This window comes from Lagopus muta, chromosome 1, assembly GCF_023343835.1.
Source record: "Lagopus muta isolate bLagMut1 chromosome 1, bLagMut1 primary, whole genome shotgun sequence".
NCBI lineage: Eukaryota > Metazoa > Chordata > Aves > Galliformes > Phasianidae > Lagopus > Lagopus muta.
The window spans coordinates 50998308-51018395 of NC_064433.1; the positions used below are offsets into that span (position 1 = coordinate 50998308).

The 20088-nt window shown below is 45.0% G+C and overlaps 1 protein-coding gene across 1 annotated transcript in view; it reads left to right on the forward strand.

Moving 5' to 3' along the window:
* Window positions 1-16226, forward strand: part of MYH9 (myosin heavy chain 9) — a 68776-nt gene extending 52550 nt beyond the window's left edge. Inside the window, exons 21-41 of the mRNA XM_048936107.1 lie at window positions 383-514; window positions 1112-1318; window positions 1835-1972; window positions 2468-2591; window positions 3400-3571; window positions 4124-4336; window positions 4757-4901; window positions 5425-5631; window positions 6416-6520; window positions 7768-7920; window positions 8268-8516; window positions 9003-9215; window positions 9968-10180; window positions 10517-10678; window positions 11359-11487; window positions 11834-11922; window positions 12119-12242; window positions 13347-13555; window positions 13973-14081; window positions 14303-14475; window positions 14640-16226. Of these exons, the coding sequence (XP_048792064.1) occupies window positions 383-514; window positions 1112-1318; window positions 1835-1972; window positions 2468-2591; window positions 3400-3571; window positions 4124-4336; window positions 4757-4901; window positions 5425-5631; window positions 6416-6520; window positions 7768-7920; window positions 8268-8516; window positions 9003-9215; window positions 9968-10180; window positions 10517-10678; window positions 11359-11487; window positions 11834-11922; window positions 12119-12242; window positions 13347-13555; window positions 13973-14081; window positions 14303-14475; window positions 14640-14757 (3384 nt within the window). The 3' untranslated portion in view covers window positions 14758-16226. The remainder of the gene's footprint in view (window positions 1-382; window positions 515-1111; window positions 1319-1834; window positions 1973-2467; window positions 2592-3399; window positions 3572-4123; window positions 4337-4756; window positions 4902-5424; window positions 5632-6415; window positions 6521-7767; window positions 7921-8267; window positions 8517-9002; window positions 9216-9967; window positions 10181-10516; window positions 10679-11358; window positions 11488-11833; window positions 11923-12118; window positions 12243-13346; window positions 13556-13972; window positions 14082-14302; window positions 14476-14639) is intronic.
* Window positions 16227-20088: the final 3862 nt, after the last annotated feature.

A 20088-nucleotide genomic window follows, 5' to 3' on the forward strand; every position in this document is an offset into this window, starting at 1 on the left:
AGCACCAAGATGAGTGGTGGTGGTGTTTTGTTTACACTGACTGCCCACAAACTGTAATTTGCCCCACTGGATGGCAAATCTATTTTACTGTTATTACTGCTTACCCCTTGAGAGTCTTAAATTTTTTACATATTACCCTCCTGAATTATTCCATCCTGAAGGAAACATTGGTTAGTCAGGCAAGCAGAGGGTTAGTGGCAAAATAGATTGTATCCAGTCCTCTCTAATTCTCCCATGGTTCATAACAAAGTAATTGGTCAGTCCTTTATATATGATACTTAGAAAAAAAATTGTTTTATTGGATGCTCATCATGTACAAGAGCATTTTGTCATGTTCTTAATGTTTATTAAATACATCCCATTCCCTTGGTTTCCTTTTCAGGTGAAGCCCCTATTGCAAGTAAGCAGACAGGAAGAAGAGATGATGGCCAAGGAAGAAGAACTAATAAAGGTTAAGGAGAAGCAGCTAGCTGCAGAAAATAGACTGAGTGAGATGGAGACATTCCAGGCCCAGGTGAGTTGTGTGTAAAACTCATTCTGTCCACTGCCCTAAGAGCTCCTCCTTTGCTTTAGTGGTCTGATGCATAAGCTGCAGGATTCCTGCTGGCTGAAATATGTGACTTTGCTCTACCTTGTTGGGCTTTGCTTGCCCTTCTCCCCAGCTCACTTCCTAGTGAATAACTATTGCCTTGTTACAGCCATTGTGTGTGAAGTCTCTTTTGGCTGAGTATTATAGCAAGGTGGTTGAATTCAGCTTTATTGTAAATGGAATTCTTTTTGTTTGGGACACAGAAGGTGGCAGCAGGTTTGTTTTTCTGCAGGGATGATACTTACTAGCATTACTTTTGTAGGGGAAAATTAAACAATCTCCTTATTTCAAATGGTCATAATCTCTAGAAGTTTGTTAGGGCTAATGTGAATGGTTTGTGAAGGGAATCAAACACTTAAAAACTGTATTTTGACATTTAATCTTTAACTCATAGCAGGAGACAGCTGAAGTTGTTATAACTGTGGAACATTGGCATATGTACCTTCAGTTAATATAAATTACTTAGTGCTTTGGTAAATTGGAGTTTGTCTTACTGTTGTTTCTGCTTTGTGTACTATGAAGCTAATGGCAGAGAAGATGCAGCTGCAAGAACAGTTGCAAGCAGAAGCTGAACTCTGTGCTGAAGCTGAGGAGATAAGAGCCCGCCTGACAGCCAAGAAGCAGGAGCTGGAGGAAATATGTCATGACTTGGAAGCAAGGGTGGAGGAAGAAGAGGAACGGTGTCAACATCTGCAGGCTGAGAAGAAGAAAATGCAGCAGAACATTCAGGTAATGCATTAGGAATGCCATCTCTGGTAGCAGTAAGCAGGATAATAGGAGTCAGAGTGGTTTGATTTGTCTTATATTTTGGAGGAAATCAGAGGAGTGAGAATAACAATAAAAGATTGAAAAATCTAAGCATGGAAATAATGGGGCAGAACAATTCTGATGCCTCAGGCAGTGAAACAGTCATTTGGAATGTGTTATTCCATTCTTGGAGGTGAAGGTTATGGCTACTTGTCAAATAACCGGACAAGTTTTTGCTTGAACCAGGTGTTTTGAGAACAGTAGTATTGTTTGCAAAACAGTATTGTTTTCTTCTGCTATAAATTTTATTTACTAAAGTGCTGTTTATTGCATCAAGTCAAGACAGAGAAGTCAATTCTGGAAAGTGCTAATATTACCTTGTAGTAGGGGTTAAAAAAGAAAAAGAAACGTTAAAATTAGAACTTGGCTATTGTGCTGGTTATATTGGGCAGTGAGCAGCACTGATGAGTTCCTTGCTTTTGTGTTTGTGTTGTGAAGGAACTAGAGGAGCAGCTTGAAGAAGAGGAAAGTGCAAGGCAGAAGTTGCAGCTGGAAAAAGTGACCACAGAGGCCAAACTGAAGAAACTAGAAGAAGATGTGATAGTTCTGGAAGATCAGAATCTCAAACTGGCCAAGGTAAGACTCCTGCAGTTTTCTCTGCAGTCTAAAGACTTTCCAGTGACTCTCTTGGAGCTACTAGCTCCCTTTTTGTGGGAAGCTTATGAATTAATTCAATCTGGTGATAAGCAGCTCTAACCTGAATTTATTTATGATATTAGGTGCCTGTCTGTATTTTTTTTACAGACCAGTGTTGTACATTTAAATACAGTTAGTCAAGTTAGCCTTGACTAACTAACAGTAGGTAAGCAAATCTTTTCTGGTACTTTGTTATGCTGGACAGTATCAAGTTACTTCACAAACAGGCTTCCCTTTTGGCTTTTAAAGGGTTGTCAGATACAAGCCACTGTTTATTGGAGTATTATCTGTAATCCTGAGTGGGTTTGTTTCCTTCCATGTTTCCTTGTTGCAGTAGTAGGCACTAATAACATGGACATCTTTAAGCACTGTCAACTCTGAAAATTTTCCTTTAATTTCAGCAGCTGCCTTGACAATAACTTCTCAATTCTGCAGGAAAAGAAACTGTTGGAAGACAGAATGTCTGAATTTACAACAAACCTAACAGAGGAAGAGGAGAAATCAAAGAGTTTAGCCAAACTCAAGAACAAGCACGAGGCCATGATCACAGACCTGGAAGGTGACATTTTTTTGTATATTTTAAAAGGCAGATCCTGCAGATGAATTTTTTGTTCAGTTTCTTGTTTAAAGCTGTGAAATTTCAATTTCATTTCTAAAGCTTGAGTCTCAATCTGGTTTTTGAAGGGTTAAAAATTAGTCTATAGTGTGTATGCTATCGATTGGTTTGACAGAGCTGTACAGTGGCTGGGTGAAGGTTATGTGCCTTGTCAGCTGAGCCCGTGATCTAAATAAAAGTTCTCTCCAAAGCAGCAGGCCAATGGAGAAGAGAAGCTGGTTCTCTTTCCTCTCCTACTGTGGAAGGGTCTCCACCTTTCTACTTCCAGCAGCATCAGTTTGTCAGGGTTAGTGTGGGTTTTGATGCTCTGTTTGTGCAAGTTCTTCAGAGTTCAAGCTCGATGCACTTTATCATGGGGCTAACCAGGTCAACACAGCAGGAGATAGCCTATTTAGTTGCAGTAAAAGGAGAGCAGTCCTTGTGTTCAGCATCACTTAATGAGTGCCGTGTGGTGTGGGCGTTGGGAGAGACTAGCATTGTGCTTGTTGTTTATTGTTTTTTTACAATGAAGTGGGGAAGGAGGTTTGAATGGAAAATGAGGGAAAGGAAAATTGCACATGTATCTTTTAAGTGCAAAATATGCGAGCCGTCTGCATTATCCTGACATAATAATGCACTCCAGCTAGATTTTACAGTTGTATTACCAGGAAAGATATTATTGCCTGAATAGCTTTATCTTCTCTGCCTTGCACAACATTCTTTGAATGACTTTGTGTCATTGTGCAACTTACTTTGTCCTTATCTCCATTAGAACGTCTTCGACGTGAAGAAAAGCAGAGGCAAGAATTGGAAAAGACTCGTCGAAAGCTTGAAGGAGACTCCAGTGATCTGCATGACCAGATTGCTGAGCTGCAGGCTCAGATTGCAGAACTCAAAATACAGCTGTCCAAGAAGGAAGAGGAGCTGCAGGCAGCCTTAGCTAGGTGAGAATCTGACCCATGGCACTGCCACGTTAGGAAGCATTTCTTCTAGTCGTGTGTCTCTTTGGAATCTATGTATTTCAGTCTGTGAACTGGTAGGATTCATATCCTTAGCATCAGAGTTCTTTGGCTGTTACTCACTGCCACATTCTCTGTACAGACCTAGACTATCCCTGCAACAAGTTTTGCTGTAGGATTTCAGAGGGTGTTAAAAAATAGTGGCAGGGCACTGTCTCTCTGTGGTAGTTACTATGTTTGTCTGTTCAGTGAAGTATCCAACTTCCATTGTAAAATGGTGCTTTTTCTTCTGCTTCTGTTCTGCTTCTGTTGTCAGTCTTTCTCTGTCTCCTTCTTTAAGGTAAGTAATTGTGCTCTCTGAAGTATTGAGAGTTAGAACTTAGAATTTTGTGGGTGATCTATGGATCAAAATTTGAAAGTAATCATGTAGAGACGATCTATACCAGCTTTTTTTCTGGATTATTCTTGTAGGACAGGTGGTTTTCATTTCTGTATGCTTTAAATCTGGCTCTGACCAGATCTCTATGTTAAACACAGGGTGGAAGAAGAGGCAGCTCAGAAGAACATGGCCCTGAAAAAGATCAGGGAACTTGAGTCCCAGATCACTGAGCTGCAGGAAGACCTGGAGTCAGAGAGAGCTTCCAGGAACAAAGCCGAAAAACAGAAACGAGACCTGGGAGAAGAGCTGGAAGCATTGAAAACAGAGCTAGAAGACACTTTAGATTCTACAGCTGCTCAGCAGGAGCTCAGGTAACTCCAACATGTAGCTGTATCATATATTCTGGTTTTGTTTTTGACTTCTTTGTTAAAATAAATGCAAGTCTTCATCAGAGCATGCTGGTTAGCAGTCTGATGGCTACAGAAGGAGGCAGTGTGCAAGCTGTAGTCAAGATTGCATTCCCTTATCTGATGTAAGAAAGTTAGTTTGTTCTGTAACCTAAGTGGTGGTGACAGCCCAAACATTCATGCTTTCTGATTTGATTCTTAGCTGAAAACAATGTTGTGGGCTTGTAGTTAAGAAGGGTTCAAAGATAAGTGAAAAGTGTATTTGTAGCATGTAGGGCTAAACAAACCTTGGTGTTTTTCTGCATTAGAGATGCTGTTTGTGGATATGCACATCTGTTTGATTCTCTCTTCTTGACATCTAAATAAAAGCTGTGAATTTTGCAGGTCAAAGAGAGAACAAGAAGTAACGGTTTTGAAGAAGACCCTTGAGGATGAGGCGAAGACACATGAGGCTCAGATCCAAGAGATGAGGCAGAAACATTCACAAGCCATTGAAGAATTGGCAGAGCAGTTAGAGCAAACCAAACGGGTACGTGGAACAGGGAATGCAAGACCAAAGCAGTCAGCCTCTCTTGAAGTGATTGTAGTGATAGCTGCTCTATGGCAGTGTTTTAATACATAACACTAGGTTTCTGATGCACATGCTCTTCGTTCCCTGGTAGATCACTTTGCACTATGAAACATATTACAGTTTTAAGTAGTTGCACTCAGTCATTTATTTCCATCAGGTATCTTATACTGAATAGCCAAAATATTGTGTAGTTCTTTTTCACTGCTAGCATTTGCTGAGCTGTACGACCTTTAATTTGGAAATCTGATGGTGCAAGACTATCTCCTTTATTGTTGTCTGCTCTGATTGTTTAATTGTCTCCTGCTTATCAGGCGTTCACATTGCTTTTTTTCTGAGTAAGCAGTCTAAGATTTAGCTGTTAAACATGCAACGTTAGTTTGTTGGAATAATTTGGAGGAAAAAAAAGCGTAATCACTCACTGGATGCATTCTGCTGTATCTTCTGTCTGAGGTATTTTGCTATTTTTTTCCCTCCCCTCCAGGTGAAAGCAAATCTTGAAAAAGCAAAACAAGCTCTGGAAAGTGAAAGGGCTGAACTGTCCAATGAAGTAAAGGTACTTCTGCAAGGCAAAGGGGATGCAGAGCACAAGAGGAAAAAAGTAGATGCTCAGCTCCAGGAACTGCAGGTGAAATTTACAGAAGGTGAAAGGGTGAAGACAGAATTGGCTGAGAGGGTGAACAAGTTGCAGGTAAGTGGCATGGGTTTTCCTTATCTTCTGTTGTAGCCAAGGAATAGAGAGAAAAGAAGGTTATAGGGTGGTACCTTCCTATGGTTAAATTGAAAATCTCTCGTTCCTCCAGGGGATAAAGTTCCTACAAAAAAGCACAGGCATGGTTTGCCTCCCAAGACTCAGCAAACTCCTTATCTCATTATCGGTTCAGGCCATTAGGACTGATGTCATTAATGAGCAGCCCTCAGAGGATGCTTCCCTTCAATGTGCAGCAGTTTGTACTGTACTGTTCTGTAACCTTTCAGCTACTTGTGAGCCTAGACTGGCACAGTCTGCTGATTTGGAAGAATGTATCTTGATAGTTTGTAGTGTGGTTGATGGAGAAGAGGATTGACTAAAGGGAGATGTTGAAATTCAGGATTTTCTCCAACTCTCTTCAAGATAAACAAGAAAATCTTTGGTTCACACCAAGCATTGTCTTTTTTGGTGGGCTATCATTAGATGTTTAGCACTGCTGGCATATGTGTAGTCTTCTGGAGTCTGAAAATGTAATTTGGAGTATCTTCATCCAGTCCTGAAGCAAATCATATGTGATAAAGACATAAAGGATGTTGCAATAGAGCCTCTTTTGGGTTCTTCGTATTTCATCTCTATTTCATCTGACACGTTTCTTCTCCCAAGAGATGATACACATGCCTTACTTCTGAGAAGTGCCTTGTTTCTCATTTTCGGGTCTTGCAGCTGTTCATGGCTTTGTTCTTGCTGATGCACTTAATAAGTGATACTCTCATCTCTCCTTCAGGTTGAGCTGGACAATGTCACAGGCCTTTTGAACCAATCTGACAGCAAATCAATCAAATTAGCAAAGGACTTCTCTGCTCTGGAGTCACAGCTTCAGGATACTCAGGTAAGAGCTTTGGAAGCCAAGGCATCCGTATCATCTGTATATCTTACATCCACTGTCACAAATGATCTCAAATAAAGTGAGAAAGCAATCTGGACTGCTGTTAAGAACTGACTACACAACACTTCAAAGGTGGCTCTGGCTGTGTTGCTAAGGGGCTGTGCTGCTTGGTATCGAGAGCTTTTCTACAGAAACAAGCACTTTATCTTCCTTCTGCTTCTTCAGTGTATGCACCCTGCTTAGAAGTCTTTCCATGCTTTCCATGTCTTAGAAGTCTTCCTCCATGACCTTTCTTCTTGGGCGTTCTTTGTTGCTAGTACTGAGCTGCAGTGCTACATTCTTGTGTCTGATGTCTTTTTTAATTTCCCTGTGCATGATTTCTAGTAAATCCATAAAGTTAAAGAGAAAAAAAATTATTTCCCATTGGATAATGGGGAAGAAATAGATTCAAATATCTGAGTATTTTTTCCAAGAAAATTCATGCATAATCTTACATTCTGGGATTGAACAAAATAAAATTGTTTACTATCACTAGAATGTGGATCTTTTGGCAAAGCAATGCAGTACCATGCAGAAGACTGGGAGGGAAAGGAAGAGTGCACCAAGCCTTAGATATTAAGTAACTTTGAATGGGCACTGGTGTTCTATCTGCTTAGGACTCTTTTAAAATACAGTCCCAAAGATAATGCACAATTCAAAAGTTACACACTAGTTTGAAGATTGGTTTCTACAAGTCATTCAGCTTAAGTACTGGCAGCAGAAGTTAGTAGATGTTGTTGGTGCCCCAGTTTGGTAAATGACCGCTGTCTTTGAATTCTGCTGAGGGTTAAATTGTTGTTAACCATGGTAAATCTCTTTATCCTGTTGTCCATTTCTGTGATACTTGAGTATGAGAAAGTTGTGTAGCAGAGTATGGCCATGTGGGAAAGCTTTTTAATGCTGTTTGTGCTACTCAGAGGACTCCAGAAAGGACTGTGGGTAGCTGCGTGCAGGAAGGCAGTACTTGTGTGGCAAAGAAGTTTACTTTAATCATGAGGGTGTACAGAGAATAGGACCTTTGTCAGTATTTTGTTCCTATGCAGACTCACAAGAAGATAGTTACTTAAATTCTATGTCCAATTGTTTGATCTGTGAAAAGACTAGCATAATTAAACTAAACTTCAAAAGTATTCCTGCTGGAGAGAATGACTGAGGATGGTAAGCCTTTAAATCCTAGATGTGCTGAGTTCCTCTTGGTACTTGTATTGTAGGAGCTGCTGCAGGAGGAGACTCGCCTAAAGCTGAGCTTCAGCACCAAACTGAAGCAAACAGAGGATGAAAAGAATTCTTTGAAAGAGCAACTGGAAGAAGAAGAGGAGGCAAAGAGAAACCTAGAGAAGCAGATCTCTGTTCTTCAGCAACAGGTACAGTCTACCTTCCGTAAACCAAACACTTGAAAGGAGAGGAAGTGCAAAGCGCAAGTCTGACTTGAAGGAAGTAAAATGTAAATGCAGTGCAGGCATCTAATGAGAGAACCTTTGATGGACAAGGGTGATCCTGCTTACTTGAGTGAGTCTCTGATAACGATCATACAAACTGTAGATTTCTACCCAGGAATTCCTTTGGAATCATTGATGCAGTGTTAGTGGTTGTAGATGATTCCTTCAGAGCTCAACAGACTTATTTCCTCAGCTCATCTGGTGTCAGTAAACCACATACTGTGTTGTGCTATGTGTGGTGAGGTTCACATGCAGTCTTTTCTGTCCTTCAGGCAGTAGAGGCCAGGAAGAAGATGGATGATGGTCTGGGCTGCCTTGAGATAGCAGAAGAAGCCAAGAAGAAGCTGCAAAAGGACTTGGAGAGCTTAACTCAGCGTTATGAGGAAAAGATAGCTGCATATGACAAGCTGGAAAAAACAAAGACCCGCCTGCAGCAAGAGCTGGATGACATCGCTGTGGACCTGGATCATCAGCGCCAGACGGTTTCCAACCTAGAGAAGAAGCAGAAGAAGTTTGATCAGGTATGACTTCAGTCTCAATCCATTCAGTGTAGGTGCATCTGACTTGGCAGGTTTGCCTCCAAGAATATCTGAACAGTGCTGTTTGGAGAATGTATGTTTTTTTCTGAACTGAGGTATAGCATATAAAGTGGAGAGGGAAGCTGTCATAGAGGGAAACTTGTTTTGTTTCATGCACAAGAAGTTTAGAGATGTGCCTTTTCCCAAAGGGCTTACATTTATATTGACAAGAACTTCAAGTTGTAAATGTTGGCTGCAGTTTTTGAGGGGCTGTTGGAACTGATATGTTAGATGCCTAGGGAATCAGGTTTATTCACCGTGGGGTCAGCATGTTATTGAAGATGGGATGGTATGCATTTTCTGAAGACAGTTTTTCTTGATTCTTTCTGTCCATGGCAGAATGCTACTTAGAAGGCAGTAACAGAAAAGGTGCATGTTTACCTTGTTAAAAATGGTTTAGTGATTTCTCAAAATTCTGTGCTCCTGTAGCTCTTGGCAGAGGAGAAGAACATCTCTGCCAAATACGCAGAAGAGAGGGACCGTGCTGAAGCTGAAGCCCGTGAGAAGGAGACAAAGGCCCTTTCCCTGGCCAGAGCCCTTGAAGAAGCCATAGAACAGAAAGCTGAGCTGGAACGAGTCAATAAGCAGTTCCGCACAGAGATGGAAGACCTGATGAGTTCAAAGGACGATGTTGGGAAAAGCGTAAGTATGGAGCTAAGGTATCTGCACAGGAAACGTCACAAAGACAATATTGTTAGTTTAATGCTGCAAAATACTTATGCTAGTGTGAACATGAAGAATTGTAGTAGAGAGAACTGAACGCTTTTGAGGATTCGTGAATGTTAACATTTGTATTACATTAGTGAGCAGGAAAGTTGAGTAGGAAGAGCCTGGAAATGACTCAGATGACGTGATGGTAAACTGAGACTTGTATTGTGATGGAGAAGGTGTGATGTGAGATGAATTAGAGGCTCTGGCAAAGTGAAGGTCGACCTCTCACAATAGCTAGTGATAGGAGTAGAAGGAATGGACTCAAGTTGCACTGAGGGAGGTTCAGGTTGGTTACCAGGAAAAATTTATTCTCAGAAAGAGTGGTTAGGCACTGCAATGGGCTGCCCAGTGAGGTGGCGGAGTCACTGTCCCTGGAGGTGTCCAAGAAACATTTAGATGTCGTACTAAGGGACCTGGCTTAGTGGAGAGATATTGGTGGTAGGTGGATAATTGGACTTGATGGTCTTGGAAGTCTCTTCCAACCTTAGTAATCATAATCCACGTGGCAGCTTGCAGCTATGTGAGCAGCTGGCTCGGAGGAATATCCCTGCATTAATATAAGGAACAAATACAGAGTCCTTGAGTCTTGTCTTGAGTGGCTGCTCTCGGGCTTTTTTGTTCTTAGGATAGGTGAAACTGGGTTTCCCCTTTGAGAAAACCCTGTGTGTGGTACTGTGCTGTAGGTCCATGAGCTGGAGAAGGCTAAGCGAGCCCTGGAGCAGCAGGTGGAGGAGATGAAGACACAGCTGGAAGAGCTGGAGGATGAACTGCAGGCCACAGAGGATGCCAAACTGCGGCTAGAAGTGAACCAACAGGCCATGAAAGCACAGTTTGACCGAGACCTCCTGGGACGTGATGAACAGAATGAAGAGAAGAGGAAACAGCTGATTAGACAAGTAAGAATTGCTTTGTAAATCCTGAAAGCGTTCTGCAAAGGCACTTATGCCCAAAGATGGTTGGCAGTGCCAATCCACACATCACTGTTAATGATAACTGTCCAGTCAATGCTGCAAAGGCTTTCCCTTGTATGCATGATTTTTCAAAGAGCCTTTGCCTATCTGAAGATCCCGTGTTGCTTTACTAGTAAGGAATGTCAGCCCTCATCCCTCCGTCAGGAGGGATTAGAACAAGTCACGTGCTTGCACTTGAGTGCAGTTTGTAAGGTGGATGTGAAAAGCAGCTTTGGGGAAATCAAGGAGCTGAAACACTGATGCCTAAATTTCTGTGTACAGGTGCGGGAGATGGAGGTGGAATTGGAAGATGAACGAAAACAACGTTCCATTGCTGTGGCTGCCAGGAAGAAACTAGAGCTGGACCTGAAAGATCTGGAAAGCCATATAGACACTGCTAACAAGAATCGTGATGAAGCCATCAAGCAGCTCCGCAAACTGCAGGTGAGGAACTGCAATTGTTTTAGTTGTCAATGTAAAGCGTATTTACCCAGGGAAATGAGATACAAGATTTCACCTCCTGAGAACCAAGCTTCAGTGTCACAAGAGCAGCAACTTGGTAGCAATTTACCAGGAAAGATTTATTGGCATTTCAAATATCCTTCTAACCCCCTTCTGCCTGTTTAATTCCCTGAGAGACAAGCTGCCAGGAAAGTCTGCTCAAGTGCTTGCCTCATATCAGTGTTTCTGTAAAGGATTATGGAGTTGCAGGGCTACAGAGACTTAAAAGAATATGTAGGCCTTCTCCTGCCTGAAACAGTTCTGTCATACCGTTCTAATTCCTACAGGCATGTGTCTGATCTGTTCGTAGGAAAAACGCCAAATCCTCCCTTAGGCCATCCTTTCCACTGCTTCACTAGAAAGCTTCCTGTACTCCTCCCTCCCCATATCGAAGAATTGTTTTCCCCTGCAATTTAAGCAACTCTGTTTGCTTCCGTTACTACTTCTTGTTTCTTGTGAAATGAAGCTAGATGATTCCTTCCTTTTACAGCAGCCTTTCAGGTAGTGAAGACTAATGAAGTCCCCACTTCCACTTTCCCTCCCTGTATTTGCTGTAAGATAAACGTAAGCGTTTGTTCATGCAGATGCTCTGAAATCCATCCATCTCTGTTCTCCTTTTTCAGGCACAAATGAAGGATTACATGCGGGAACTGGAGGACACGCGTACCTCCAGAGAAGAGATTTTGGCTCAGGCCAAAGAAAACGAGAAGAAGTTGAAGAGCATGGAGGCAGAGATGATCCAATTGCAGGAGGTAATGGCATATGCATGCTAATCAAGGGTTTGTTTGTTTTCTTGACCAGGAACCAAGCATGACGGTTTAAGCTTGAACAGTTGTTCTTTTCCTTTCTTTTGTTTTTTTTCCCACTCTGCTCAAATATAAGGTCTCTTTCTAATTGCAGAATTCGGTCCTTGCTTGACAGCTGCAATAGAAGTGATGCAAAACAAAGGAAGTTGTGAAGTGGGAGGGAAACAAGCCAGGTCTTATAATTCAGTCTGGATCTAGCTAGAGGCTGTACCACCCATTACTAGTAACTTCTTTTTCCTATGCTGCATTAGTTAGTTGGTCACTTCCCTTTGCTGTCTCGTTTTCATTCCAGGAACTTGCAGCTGCTGAGCGTGCCAAGCGCCAGGCCCAGCAAGAAAGGGATGAGCTGGCTGATGAGATTGCCAACAGCAGTGGTAAAGGGTGAGTAATGTTCCCTGCTCAAGAGTGGAGGAGCTGGTTGGAGAAAATACTTTGCAGGCTGTTGTTAGACGGCAGTGTGTACTGCATCCTCTGTGCTTTCAGAAGACTGAGCTTATTTTATAAAATGAGAAGAGGCAGGTTTTCCCCCAAGGCATGAATGCTGCCAACATCACGTGAATGTCTGTGTGTCCTACAGAGCGCTGGCCATGGAGGAAAAGAGACGCCTGGAAGCTCGGATAGCGCAGCTGGAGGAGGAGCTGGAGGAGGAGCAGGGCAACACTGAGATAATCAATGACCGGCTCAAGAAGGCAAATCTTCAGGTACTTACGTGGGCTGGATGTGTGAGCAGATGCTCTCTAACCTGTGTAAATTGTCAGACTGTGCTCTGAAAAATGTCAGCTGCTGCTCTGTGGATGTTACGGGCCCTGGAAAGTCTGTAGACATGAGCAAGGTGAAACACCTGAATGCCACAGCAGAGAAAACGCGGTGGGCAGTTGGAGCTCATGTTAACTCACTGGTTCTGATCCTGGAGTATTAAATGATTTTGGTAGCTGGAACCATCTCCAAAGTCTATCAGGAATTTCCGGTCCTTTTTTTTTTTTTTTTTCCCTTTTTTCTTTTTTTAAATTGAGGATCTATGAGAATTATGTTCTGCAGTCTGCTTTTCTATCTTGGCCTGCTGAACAGTGCCACAGTGTGTTTGGAAAGCAACTTTTCCGCCAGTTCTATGCTTCTTCAAATGGACTATCCATATGGAATTTGTTAGGCTGCTATAGAAACAGTGATCCTAATCTGTCTGTTCTCTGCTGTGCTTTATCTTTCCGACTTTAGGAGTCAGGCATGCTGTTCTGTTAGCTCTCTAAAGCCAAGAACCTAGGCTGATGGTTTTCCAAGGAGTGGCTCTACTCCAAAGAACATAGCTCTCTACTTGACTATCAGCCAGAGCCCTGGGTTGGAAGTGGATCGAGTTTTTGCCCTTTCATCTTTGAAAGTCAGTAGTTTTAGGCTGCTTCTTTGTAGCTGAAGCAGACAGACAGCAAGTAAGCGATAGATCAGTAAAGCACATAGATTGAATTCGCTTGCCTTCAGGATGGATGCAGTTCACTAGGACTGGTAATTATTAAGTTGTTCAGTGCCAGACTGCTCCTTCACCCAAGAGAGGCACGTGATTGGCAAACATAGTACTAAGAGGAGGTTGATAAGCCTGTTTTTCAAGTAATTACTTTAAAAAGTTGGAATAAGCTAAGAAATTTTGAGAAGTAGTTTGTATCTGTCTACAGACAGCTCCTCCTGTAGCAGAGCTATCCCAGGTGTTCAGCTCACCCTGAGGGTCCTTTTTCTTTGCACATCAGCACGTGTCTGAGAAACAAATCAGCCCTTCAGGCTGGGACACCCGATATGCTCAGCGCTGCTTCTCTCCACAGATTGATCAGATGAACGCCGACCTGAACGCTGAGCGCAGCAATGCCCAGAAGAATGAGAATGCTCGCCAGCAGATGGAGCGCCAGAACAAGGAGCTTAAGCTTAAACTGCAGGAGATGGAGAGTGCAGTGAAGTCCAAGTACAAGGCTACCATCACGGCCTTGGAAGCCAAGATAGTGCAGCTGGAAGAGCAATTGGACATGGAGACCAAGTATGTCCTGGCCAGAACTCTGGTTGTTTTACAAGCACCCAGGCATTTTAAGCCCTTCTGAGCCAATACTAACTTGTCAGTATGAGGGGCTCACCGTAGAGGTACTGGGTAGTTCTTCCTTGCCCTCATTGTAGAGACTTTTAACTTCAGCCAATCTTAACCAGTCCTAAAGCAGCAGCTGTGATTGCGCTGTTGCTGCTCCTCTATAGCTTCAGGAAAAAGTATCTGTGGTGGCACCAATAGCTTTTGGTACCTTTTAATCATCTCTAGGAAACATCGCTTCCCATCCTTTTTCAATCAAAAATTAGTGTGACTTCTGCTGTCCTCTTTGTTTCCAACTTACCCGTGTCAGGTCTTCTGGTTGGGGACAGCAGGGGATAAATTCATGTCTGAGCTGTTGGCTGTATTTCTGTGCAGGGAGCGCCAGGCTGCCAGCAAGCAAGTGCGCCGTGCCGAGAAGAAGCTGAAAGATATATTGCTGCAGGTGGATGATGAGAGGCGCAATGCTGAGCAATTCAAAGATCAGGTGTGTGTGTGTGGTTACCTACAGCATTGTAGAGTCTGCTGGTGGGAGGGTTTCCCTTCTATGGTCGAGGCATCCTCCGTATTTAAGAGAAATTTAAGAAAAGCTTGGAGCTGTCAAGTCCTAGGCAGCTTCTTTCAGGAAGGGGAGACTTGGGAAACTCTTCTTTTTGCCACTGTCCTGTAAGTGAGGGAACACTGATCTCTATCCCTGCCTGTTCTCAGGCGGACAAGGCGAACATGCGCTTGAAGCAGCTGAAACGGCAGCTTGAGGAAGCAGAAGAGGAGGCCCAGAGAGCCAACGCGTCCCGCAGGAAGCTCCAGCGTGAACTGGACGATGCCACTGAAACAGCTGATGCAATGAATAGAGAGGTCAGCTCCCTCAAGAGCAAACTCAGGTAAGGCAGAGCATTGGGTGCAGTACCTCGGCAGCCGGCGCAGCATAGGCTTGCTGTAGCTGCCCACGGCAAACAGTCTGTTTTCTCTCCTTTTTCCCAAGCCTGCTGTGTCTGGTGAGCGCAGTAAATCCTGCGTTACTGACCCACTGTGTGTCTTTCCCTAGGCGTGGGGACCTGCCCTTTGTCGTCACACGTCGGCTTGTGAGAAAGGGTACAGGAGAGTGCTCCGATGAGGAAGTGGACGGCAAGGCAGAAGCTGGTGATGCCAAAGCTACTGAATAAAGTCCTCTCATTGTGCCCAGGTTACACATGATGGAATGACCCATCCACCCTTCCCTTTTCCATTGGACTTTCTGCAAACCCTCTCCTCTTAAATTGGCTGGGGATCTGCAGAGCAAGTCCAGCTCTGTGTATCTGGAGCCATCGGGCATCTGTGTTCCTCGTTTCCTCCTCTTTCCAGTTTCCTAATCCTCTTTGTATTTAATGCCAAAGAGTTGGGGCTCTAAAATCTGAATGGCAGTTTGGCATCTACAAAGTCGTGTAAGACTGTCTGTGCCACGTCTGCTGAAGAATCCTTACACAATTTGGAGGGAGTGGGTTAGGGAAAGATTATTTTTGCTGTAAATCTCCTTTTTGTCTTCAGATGCTAGCTGCAGGGAAGCTCCTTCCTGTATTCTTTCCCCTCCCTCTTTGTTTGCTTTCGGCAATCATGTTCAGTGACCTCAGACTTCTGCCTCTTTTAATCTGCCCACCCACACGGTTTGGGAGCAGTTTCAGGAAAAATGGTGTGCTTTGGCCATGGCAACTCACCCTTTCTTCTTTCACACGATTCCAGGGAGGGGTGAAGAGGGAAACCCCTCTTGGGACTACCTGGAGGACTTGCCAAAGTTGTCTTTTTTTTTTTTTAACTTCCTTCCCCTTTCTCTTTTTTCTTTTCTTTTTTTTTTTTCTTTTTCCCTTCCCTCCCATCCTTTCTCCTCATTTTTACTGTCTGGACAGATCTCTGAAGTGCAATGATGTCCTGTTAGTGTCTCTGCCTCTGAGCGGTTTCATCTAAGGTAGTGTGGACCAGTAGTTAATGACAGGCTGGGGAAGCAGAACAATATCCTCATCCTTGTCTGAGAATCTCTAGGGACCAAATATATTTAATGGTAATAGAATCTAGGGGAATTTAATAGGGTAGTGGGCAGAGGGTGGGGATGAGGGAAGGGAAATCCCTCTTTTATTGACATGTCCAAGCCTCTTGCACCTGCTCTATAACCAGGGGTTGGGATTAGTTATTGTGCACCATTGACTAAGAGTATATTAAAAACCCTTTAATCTGCACAGATATATGTAAGGCCTTTGTATCTCTCGTAATAAGTAATTAAGATAAAAAATAAAGGTCTTTATCACTGCCTTTCTATTGGGACCATGGTTATATAGAGATAGTCTTTACTTTTCTACACCGTACACTGGTTGCTGGATTTACCTGTATTCTTAACCATATTGTATATGCTGCATTTAGACCTACTTAAGAGCAGAGTAAAAGTAATTAAGTATGAAGCGCCATGCTGTATGCCTGAAGCGCTCTAAATGCAGGAGCCTCGTGTCCCAATTGCTGTCACAAGAAAATTTTAATTTTTTTTTTTATATATATATATAATAAAAGTGCCTTAGCATGTGCCTCAGCTGTGTGTCACCACTACAGTCAGTAATGGATTACTGGTGCTCCACTGATGTTACCAATAAAGATTATCCATGTGCTGCAATCTGTGTGCCTGCGTTGCCGTTCCCTCCTTCCCCAGGTGCAGCGAGGACCTCGTGCACCGCTCCCACAGCACACCTGGTGTCATCACAGCGTCAGCCTGGCCCCAGCAGCAGAGCTGCACAGTTCCCTGATGCTGAAATTGGATGTCGGTGTATCGCTGTGGCAGCCGGCAGCGGCCAACAGCACGGATGTTGGAGGAACACAACACACCTCTGCTGTGTGTGTGTGAGTGAGTGAATGTGTGCTTCAGGAGTGTGAGCTGTCCGAAGTGTGGCGCTCTGCACCTGGGCTGAGCCGGTTCTGTTCCTGGGCTGAATGTGGTGTTTTGCAGCTACAAATCCATTCTTAGCTTTTATTTCCCATCTCTATAGTAACTGGGAAGTGAAGTTAGCGGAGGAGGTGATGGATGTCTCAACGTCTGTTTTATCAATGGATTGGCAAAACCTGCCCTTCGCTCAGCTTCTAGCTCATCCCCGAAAAATCCTACCTTTGTAACGTTTTGGATAGAATTGAATAAGGAGCTTGTGACTGTGTTCGTATTCTGATCAATGGCCACTTCAGCTGCCTCAGGCCCTCCTGTTCTTAGGGTGGTACAGATTAAATCTGCTGGAGCAACCTCTGGAGCCCTGACCACTGCCTTGGCAGCATCACACCTGTGGCTGGGCTGGGGCCTGATCTTACAGCTCATCCATGGGCCTGGAATGGTCTCCAACTGGCAGAGGTTTAAACCTTGGTGAGAAAGAGCCTTGAGCAGCAGTGAGCCGAAGCGCTGGGGCTGCTGGAAGATGAGAATGTAGCCTACAGTAAAATGGCAAGAATCAAAGTGCTGCCTCCAGGGGGTGGCATTTGTCTAAGCAACGCTGAGAGCAGAAAAAGTACTGTCTCTAAAGCCTGAGTTGGGTAGAGGGGGAAAAAAACACGGGGCATGCAGAAACGAAGCTTTGAAGATTGATGGTGCATGACGGGTGCTGTGCTGGGGCCCTACCTGTTGGTCCTACCTCAGGGCTGACTGCAGAGTGTGTTGGAAGGACCCGAATGAGAATGGAGTACGTGGATGTAGTTCTAGAAGATGGAGTGACTGGCAGTGACGTTTCAAGCATTCCCATCCCCGCACCAGGCTTGTGCTGGCTCAAAGGTTCATGGGTCTGCTGTAAACCGGATCATTAAATATAATAACCCTGACTAAAAATAGTCCTCCTGGTGATGCAGGCTACAGCATGCACTTGTTGTAGCAGCAGATTGGAGCAGGCAGGGTGATCAGCTGCGGGGATGTGGAGTCAAATAACCAAACGTGCAGCATCCCTTCCTGGGCTGAGGGTGGATGTCCTCCAGCAGAGCTGCTTTCAGCTGAGCCCCGAGCCACAGCCCCTGACCTGCCATGCTTGCGATGAGGATTTTGTCTTCCTGCATTTCTCCTCTATCTCAGATGCCTGCTCTGGCACTTGAGAGCCCAGCTGTGCTGCCTCCTTGAAAAGCTTTGGATGCAAAACTTGCTGTTGGACCTTATAGCAGTATTCCCAGCTTCAGAATAGAGAGTTGATGCTGGTTGATGGCTGCTTGCTGTCCGCCTGCACCGTTTTTTTTCCTTCCCCCTGATGCCAACAATGGGCACAAAAGCAGAAGGAAAAGGAGAAAAAAGCCTCCAGTCCTGAACTTGTGACTGCCCCGACCTTGCTGCCATTCTGAGCTGGTGTGGCTGGGCAAAGCGAGCAACTGAGCACCAAAGGGGAAAGAGAGCTGTGAAGGAGATTCTTCTTAGCCTAGAGAAGCTGTGGTGCCCCATCCCTGGAGATTCAAGGCCAGGTTGGATGGAGCCCTCGGCAGCCTGAACTGGGGGGTGGCAGCCCTGCCTGTGGCAGGGGGTTGGGGCTGGGTGGGCTTTGAGGTCCCTTCCAGCCCACGCCATTCTGGGATTCAATGATCCTGTGATACACAGCTCAAGCAATGAGGGCCTGGCACAGCAGAGGGGAGATGCTGGCATCTCCATCACAGGCACAGGGCACTTCACGTCTGCAACATCCAAATGCACAGAGAAGGCCAGGTAATGAGCAGCGAGGTGAAGGCAGGGATGTCTTTGCCTGGATTACTGTTCTGTTGGAGGCTGCTGCCTGCTCTGTTCATTGCCTGGGATGCTGCCACCTGCACCTGCCCACAGCAGGCTCTGGCCCAGCACTATTGCTATCACTCGGCCCCGGGGAAGAACAAGAGAGGGAAAATGGAGAAGTGATGATGATGGAGCAGCTGGCTTCATGCTTCTGTTTTTCTCATCATTTAGCTCTGTGCTGTTAATTAATCTGAAATTATACTGCAGGGGGCTTCATCCGGCACGGCCTTAATTGACTTTTGATGGAAACCTCACTCAAGAGGGTGTTCTGACAGGGTGCATCACTCAGGATAAGTGGATCGCTCTCCTAAACCCCGTTCTTAGGGAGAGAGACACAACTCCCATATCTGACTGTAAGGCTGGGCTGAAGTGGAGCTCTGCAGACAGTTGATGGGGTGGTGGTGCCCAGAGGGGAGGTGTGCCTGGAAGCAGCCCAGTGCCAAACAACACAGGCACAGGGCAGCTGGGCCTGAAGCAGGCTGAGCCCTGCTTTTCACAGAATCATGGAAGTTGGAAAAATCTCTATGATCACCCGGTTCAACCTGCAGCCCATCCCCACCATGCCCACTGACCATGTCCTCAGTGCCACATCCACACGGCTCTGGAACACCTCCCTGGGCAGGCTGTGCCACTGCAGCACCGCTCCTTCTGAGAAGAAATTTTCTCTGATATCCAACCTGAACTTCCCCTGAATTCACTTTTGGGTGAAGTGACGGCTTGATGCGGGGAAAAGAACCAGCTCTTGGAGCTGTGATTGAAGAAATGTGCTTCCTGCTCTTTGCTCCTGCTGTATCCAGGGAAACATCCTGTGTGCTGCCTTACAAAGCAGCATCACACAGTGCAGAGCCCACCTTCTACTTCTTTCCCCACAGTTCCTGGCACGGAGTGCTCCTGTTGCTGCAGTAGGGAAGGCAGCCTTCCTACAGCATGCTCCAAGGCACTGAGGCCACCTCTTCCCTCCAGAGCCCATTTTCCCATCTCTGCCCTGCTCGACAAGCAGGACAGGGCCCTGGCCAAGCCACTGGGCCCTGTGAGATGCTCCAGCCTCCTGAGGCCAGCTGATGGGCGCGTGTCAGAAGCTACTTTCAGTTCCCACTCAGCACTTCCCCATGCAGCGCAGGGGGCTGAGAGGGCTGCATTCCTGATGCCAGACCAGACCCAACCTGCCTGCAGCAGAGGAGTTAGAACTGGGTCATCTTTGAGGTCCATTCCAAACCAAGACATTCTACAATTCTAAATCTGAACATTTGTAAGAGAGAGGTTGCACCTCCTTCCATCCTTCTATGTGCCTCATACTGTGAAAGAAAGCCCTGCAGAAGGTTACTCCAGCCCATGTGGCAGGCTGAAAAGCTTCCCAAAGCACCTGGGCTTCTGCTCCAGCACATTGCTGGCTTGTGTTCAGCATGGCATCCACCAGCACCATGGGACCTTTCTGCCAAGTTGTTTTGCAGTTGGGTGGCCCCTTACGCGTATGTGTGTACAGCTGCATGGATGTGAGTTGGCACTGCATGGGTACTATCCAGGGTAAAGTCCATTGTGCAGGTATTGTGGTTAACCTAAGCAAACAGCGCAAGCTGAGTGCTGCGGTCAGATGCAAAGGAAAGGCAGGCGTGCAGCTGGGACACCCAATGAGCTGCTGCCTGAAGAAGGGGAACCGGGGAGAAAAGGCACCCTATGCCTCTAAAAACCAGTGTCAGAGAGTTTGGGTGACAACTCTATGGTGCTGTGTAACGACGTGGCTGTCGCTGGCACTGCAGCT